Raw genomic sequence first — 7,182 nt, forward strand, 5'->3', positions numbered from 1 at the left:
CTATAGTGTCTCTCCACAAAAGCTGTTTCTTCATTCCTTCCTTCACCACTGCTCTTCCATGTCTATGGTCTCTCTCTCTAACAAACCACTCATTCTATTGACTTTATTGTCTAAGCATAGAGGAGTCCTGATTCTATGGATCTAGTTCTGCCCTCTCCCTGGAGTTTCACTGCTACATTTCCATCAGCCTCCTCAATATCTGCACTGGATGATCCTGCAGTCTCAAAAATTTAACATGTTTAAAATCAAACTCATCATCTTTCCTCAAAATTTTCCCATAAAGGCTTTCTTAATTTTGCCAACTGTTAAGTCACACAGCCTTGAAACACCTGGGATATCTTTGACACAGGATCTCCACTAACCTTCATTCTCAGTCAACAAGTTTTACCAATTGTTCTTTTGTAATGTCTCTTATAACCATACCTACTTCTCTTTCCAATTTCTTTGTCATCATCCTAGTGCAGCTCTTCCTGAAGAAATGACCGTGATTACTCCTAAATTGTTTTCCCTGCTTCCAGTTCTCCCGCTCATGTATTTGATTTACTGGCCACCAGATTCATCAAGTTCAGACACTGCTTTTATTATGTTACTCCTGGTTCAAAGACCTTAACTATACCCAAGATGACTAACTGAATAACTAACTCCATGTAGATCTATACTACTTGCCAAATAAAGTTCAAAAATTTTAGCTATCTTTTTAACTTTGTCTCTCACAATACCTCCAAACATGACTTAGTTCATGACATCTGCTACAAGTGAAATGCCCCTCCCTCTCCTTCCTGAAGACTTGGTAGTATTAAAAGAACATTTAAATCTTATCTCCTCTGAGAGGCCATCTTTAGTCACATCAATGCACAGTGACCTTTCCCTTCTCTGAACTCCTACAGCACTTAACAACTGTATCTAGCCTTGTTACTAAATGCTGTGCACTTCTCTCTCCAACTAGATTCCAACTGGCACAAAGTCAAGAAGTCATTTCTTAAACTTCTGCATACCTTCCATAGCGCCTAGCAAAACTTCTCTGTTAAATCCACTCTTTCTGGCTAAGACACACATTTATCTGTATATTTTGTGCTAATTTATAGTTCCACCTCAGGACCCTTCACAATCTAGCCTCACCTACCTTTTCCAGTGTCATCTTCTGCCAGTCCTCACCATATCCTACACGTCCTGCCACAATGAACTTTTCACTGTTCCCTAGACACACCAGGTTCTTTCACAATCTTGTTCCTACTCACCTACTATCCATAAACACCCTCTTCCCACTATTTACTGACAAATGCCTGTTGATCCATCAAGACTTGGTACAAGTACAAATATAAACTCCTGACTCCCCCAACTAGACTTAGATGCTCTATGTCTTAGGTCCCCTCAGCATCATTTACATCTCTACAATAGCAATTTCCAGGGTGTACTGCAACTAACTAGGTACATATTTGTCTTTCTCGTGGGACTATATATACATTCCTCAAGAGTAGCAATAGTTCATTTTTCCCCCACTCCCTCCACTAACTCTTCATAGTTAAGGCCCTGATGTTAAATCTTTCTGCCAGTGAAAGCGTATATCAAGTCAGTGGTGATCACATACCTTGGTAATAAAGAGCCTTGAGGAAAGAGTGACGATCAGCTCCCTGAAATAAAGAATTTTCTATTTCCATTTCTCGCCGGGTCAGCTGTTTGCTCTTTGCAAATCTCTGTGGCAGGCAAAGGATGCGCTGACGCTCTGAGATCCTTTCCTCAATATCTTGAAGACGGTTCTGTATTGCTTCAGGGGTTGCCCTAAGTCTCGCTCTCTGAAATTGGAGAAATGAGACGGCCTGAGATGGTGTATATCACAGAGGACACACCCTGAAAGTGACAATCTGATGCCTTAAACAAGAATGAAAATGATCAGGGTGCCAAAATGGTCATTTATAGATATGTCAGCTAGGAAGTCAAGGAGCAGGAATTCCCTGGTGGTCCAGTGGTTAGGATTCTGTGCTTTTACTACTGAGGGTACAGGTTCAATCCCTGGTTGTGGAACTAAGATCCCATAAGCCACATGGTACAGCCAAAAATAAATAAAATTAAAAAAATAAAATCCTATTTGTTAAAAAAAAAAAAGTCAAGGAGCAGCATCTCTTTTACCAAGGTCCTTACCTTAAAAACCAAAGAAGATTTAGATACAAGCTCAGTGTTTTGAGAACTCAAAATGAGAATGTTCTCAGTATCAAATGAAGAAATTGTCCTTTTTATTCTCCAGAAAAAAAAATTGCCCCACTCACCTTTTCACCTGAAACATGGCTCTTCCAAATCAAGATTTCTGTTTCATTAAGCCCCAGTTCCCTGAGAGAAGCAGTCTCCTGGTCCTTCTCATGCAGTGTCTGGAACTGGGACAAAGTCATAGTCCCAGCTGCTTCCTTCCCAAAGGGCTTATACATAGTACCAGGAGCAAAGCTCTCTTTCTTAGATACACATCTGCAAAACAAGCAGGAAGAGAGTAAGAACATCTTCAAGTTACCACAATGCACAGAAATGGGGCTTGCCATTAGAAGGCACAATGAAACTCAGGGGCAATTTCTCTCCTACATCCTATTTCTAGGTTAAAGCACTACTACAATGATATGGAATTCCACCAGTAGTCCACGACTAACAAATGACTGAATCAAATATTTATTTACTGAGCACTTACTATGCATCAGACACTGTGCCAGGTACTGAGGATTTAACAGTAAAAAAGACAACAGTTTCTGCTTTGTGCAAGGAACTGTAGAAGAGAGGCAAGTAAGCAGGCAATAACACTACTGGATTATAAGTACTATGAATGTTAAAGGAAGACACAGGAATGGTACTCAGCCCAGACAGAGTAGGATATGGAAGGCTTCCTAGAAGAGACACAGAAGTAAAACCCTGACTAATCAGTAGAAATCTGTCAAGGAAAGGGGGGGTGAGAGAGCAGTCTTCCACCCAGACTTGAAGAGCTATCTGTCACCTGGAGCTGAGGGTCTATGATACTCTTTTTGCAAAATCAATACCTACTCCTCAATGGAGACAGAGGTATCCAGTTGATGTTGAAGGAGGCTTTTCAGCTGCCTCTCCCCTTCTGTTTCCAGCTCCTCCAGGACATGCTCATCACTCTTGACACAGCTATTTACCCTGGAATAGATACAAGGATATATACAGAAAGTAGAAGTGACACTGAATCTCAAAATATATTCTTTAGCTATATTATCTACCATTAGTGATCCCATTTGTTCAAAGATACTTCTCTATTTGTTGCCCTTTATCACTCATTCCACAAACATTAACTAAGTACCTGTTTATACACAATGAATGCACTCTGCTGGGTACTGATGGAGTCAAAGATACACAAGACACAGTCCCTCTCATTAAGAAGCCTGCAATTTATTTAGGGAAAAGTAATAGATATGGATGTGTTGTATACAGGTGCCTGGGGTGAGGGCAGAGCAGGAAGGAGGGAGGGAGGGAGAATGAAAAGCACAGGGAGAGACTGACAGAGAGAGGAGAGAGAAAGAAAGAAGAGAAGAACGATATAAAGAGAAAGAAAGAAGAGAAGAACGATATAAAGAAGCATATGCCAAATCAGTAGGAGTTCACAGAAGAAATAACTGGGAGGCAAGGTAGTAAATGAAGACTTTGGAAAGGTAATTCTTACACTGGCATTTGAAGGACTCTGTGTGATGAAGGAAAGAACAGGGAGAGAGAGCATGAAGAGACAGAAGTATGTTCTGGGGGATAATAAGAAATTTAATTTATCTGGCATTCATGTATGGCAACCTTGGGAGATCATGTTGGAGGGATAGTTAGACTGTGAATGGCCTTAAATACACCAACTAAGAGGTCTCAAACTTAATGGACAGGTATTAGAAGGCAATTTATTAGGCAGTTAAGTGACATGGTACAAGCGATGGTTTAGGAAAACGAATGTGGTTATAATAAGCCTTATGAATTAGTAAGAACAAAACCAGAAGAACTAGTTAGGAAACTATATAATTTATCAAACATGAGGTGATGAAAGTTCAAAGTGGAGTGCTAATAGTGACAATAGAAAGGAAGGCTTAAATGAGAAAGGCCTTTTGAACATAGGGGTAAGGAAGAAATGAAAAATAACCCCAAATTTCAAGCTGTGTAACTGAGCGATGGGACCAATGAACTAAAGAGGAAGTTCCAAATGGAGTAAATGGTTTGGGAAAGGGAAGTCATTCTTCTTTTAGCCATGTTGAGTCAACTAACTATTACAATTGAAATACCAGCATGAAGTATCAGGAATGCTTCAAAGACATACTGAGCCTGAGGTGACAGAAGGTGATATTGGCTAGAAGGAAAGTGAGAGAGAGAAGAAGTGTTGTATAGATGAGAGTCTGAGGCTGCGCATGGAAATCTTGAGTCATCTGTATTGTCAGGATCTGGAGCTGTGAGAGAGGAGATCTCCAAAAGATAGAGTATAGAAGCAAAGGTGAAGGGGATCATAACATTTTATAGCTTAAGCACTACTGTGTGGATATCTAGGTAATGCTAAATAACGAAAAACTCTGAGCATAAAGAAATAGCAGGACCATTTAAGTGTGCAAGAACAGATTTTAAAAGAAAAAAGCAAAGTGAGTTAACTCGATGAGGAAAATAAATACTAAATACATTTCTTAGCCCTTTACTATTGGGTTTATGATGAGACCTAGAAGATGTATCAGAGAAGGCAATGGCACCCCACTCCAGTACTCTTGCCTGGAAGATCCCATGGATGGAGGAGCCTGGTAGGCTGCAGTCCATGGGGTCGCTAAGAGTCAGACAGGACTGAGCGACTTCACTTTCACTTTTCCCTTTCATGCATTGGAGAAGGAAATGGCAACCCACTCCAGTGTTCTTGCCTGGAGAATCTCAGGGAGGGGGGAGCCTGGTGAGCTGCCATCTATGGGGTCGCACAGAGTTGGACACGACTGAAGTGACTTAGCAGCAACAGAAGATATATCTCTCATAGTTATAAAGAAAATTCCCACACTCTAGAAAGACTTACAACAACTTTAAGATCCATAGGCCCAGGGTTTTAAAAAATTCCTTTCAAGTATCTTAATATTTCCTTATTATTTAGAATTCTGAAAGTTCTTGCTAAATTTGAAGTTGCTTTGAAATGAATAAATCATAGCTAAATACATCAGCACACATAAATTTCAAAAAGAAATGTACAGTGAAAATAGTGCCAGAAAAATTCATACAATATGTGTCTATATAGAGCTGAAAATGGAATAACACTAGCGACATTTTGTTTAGATATAAATTCATATGTGGCAAAACTATTTAAAAAGAAAAAAAGCAAAGAACTGATTAAGGCAAAATACTGGATAGTGATCCTCTCAGGGAGGGAAGAGAAACACTCAGGAGCACACAAGCAGACTTCTGATACTGGTAATGTTCTATTGTAGTGAGGACGACTCTATTATTATTTTTTAACCTGTATATATTCATAATTTTGCATGTATGAGAGATATTATAAACAAAATTTTAAAGGCATTTTGAAGCAGGGAAAATCAGAAACTACTTTTTTAAGATGCAGAAACTAACGGTGCAGGACAGCATCATACCTGTAAGAATTTAAATGCACCGCCTTATTCCAGTGATTATTCTACTTGCAGAATGAATACAAAACTAATTTGATAAGGAGTCTTAAAAAAGGTTTCGTGTACCGTCAGTACTCGATTGCCAGCGCAGGCTTCCAACAAAGATCAGCCACGTTAAAGCTGCCATTTCCTGCAGAACCGGTAGGGGGAACTGCTCGCAGCGGTGCCTTTCTTTTCTTACAATAGATGGATACGGGTTTGTTACTTTGCTTCCAAATTTGTAGAAACAAAGTATCACTTGCTTACTTTCAGGTCTGAAAGTACTAAACAGTCTCTGAGCCCGAAAAAATCCGCTATAAACACAAACACTGCACATAAACGCGCCCACCTTGAGCCCATTTCTGAGGAGGGAGAGGAGGTCGGGCGGGACAGGAAGGATCTGGCCCGGGTTTCTACGGCACAGACTGGTTTCATCAATCGATCAAGACCCTTTTACCTGAGTGGGTCTGAAACATAAAGGAGCCATAGCATCTGTCCCGGGGCCAGCGCCGCTGCCTAGGTGCCTGTGCCAGGAGGGCATCCCTACGGGGACCGGCAGCGGCGGCGGCCCTTCCTGAACTTCGCCTTACAGGCCTGTCCAGCCCGTCTCCCCTTTTCCCTCCTCCTCTGTCTTCCCGCTCACACGAAAACCTATGCTCAGAACGTGACATACCCCAAACCCAAAGTAACAAAAGCCATTTGAAAAGTCAAAAGGTAGAACAGAGCGCCCTTCGCCGTCTGTTCTCAGACAATCCCTTACCTCTTCATGTTTCCAAAGGCCCCTAGATCTAACTTGGGTAAAACAGGCCGCGGACTTCAAGTCCCAGAACTCTGCGCGGCCGACTCGAAGGGGTTTGTGGTGGAGCGTGGTGCTCTGGGAATTGTAGTCTTGCGGAGCTAGAAATCGAAAGCCCGTACTGAGCAACCGGTATATTGTAAATTGCCCGAATATTTCTCTTGGATTTCTCGAATAGGTTAAATATAACACCCAAAATATCCAGCTCATAAACCTAGGAGTCGCCTTTGACTTCTTAACTCTCTCATCCAGTATCACCAGATCCCGGCCCTTCTAATTTTCCTCGAACGTGTCCATATCAACCCTGCTTCTGCTTTCAAGGACTTCTTATCCCACATTCTGCCTACTTGCTATTTCCAGTCGAGTCTCTGGTCCACCCTCTGCAGTGTAGCCAGAGAGATCAGAGAGTGACCACATCACTAGCATCAATGGTTCACCTCTATCTCTAACAGAAGCTTACAAGACATTGTACTTCCTGAGAATCAGACAACCACATATACTCAAGCCCATGAATGTTTTTATTGATAATTAAGATAACTCAAGAGACTGGTAGAGCATACTAGTTAAGATAATGGGCTCCTAGTTTCTAGAAATGGAAATACATATATCCTTGGTGGTGGTGGTTTAGTTGCTAAGTTGTGTCAAATTCTTGCACTATGGACTGTACCCTGCCAGGCTCCTCTCCGTGGGATTTCCCAGGCAAGAATACTGGAGTGGGTTGCCATTTCCTTCTCCACTATGTCCTTAAGTATGTGAAAAGAAAAACGTTTAATCTCACTCATAAGTGACATGTAA

General features: G+C 41.2%; 1 protein-coding gene across 4 annotated transcripts in view; it reads right to left on the reverse strand.

The window, feature by feature from the left end:
- Positions 1-6,386, reverse strand: part of RBM41 (RNA binding motif protein 41) — a 75,537-nt gene extending 69,151 nt beyond the window's left edge. For 3 of the 4 annotated variants that reach the window (XM_005227892.5, XM_005227893.5, XM_015461592.3), the window contains exons 1-4: positions 6,352-6,386; positions 3,019-3,135; positions 2,265-2,457; positions 1,589-1,793 (exon numbers count right to left, since the gene is read on the reverse strand). In XM_005227892.5, the coding sequence (XP_005227949.1) occupies positions 1,589-1,793; positions 2,265-2,457; positions 3,019-3,135; positions 6,352-6,359 (523 nt within the window). In that variant the 5' untranslated portion in view covers positions 6,360-6,386. Of the gene's footprint in view, positions 1-1,588; positions 1,794-2,264; positions 2,458-3,018; positions 3,136-5,678 lie in introns of all 4 variants that reach the window. The other variant, XM_059883650.1, reaches the window with a different exon arrangement.
- Positions 6,387-7,182: the final 796 nt, after the last annotated feature.

Source organism: Bos taurus, chromosome X (assembly GCF_002263795.3).
Source record: "Bos taurus isolate L1 Dominette 01449 registration number 42190680 breed Hereford chromosome X, ARS-UCD2.0, whole genome shotgun sequence".
NCBI lineage: Eukaryota > Metazoa > Chordata > Mammalia > Artiodactyla > Bovidae > Bos > Bos taurus.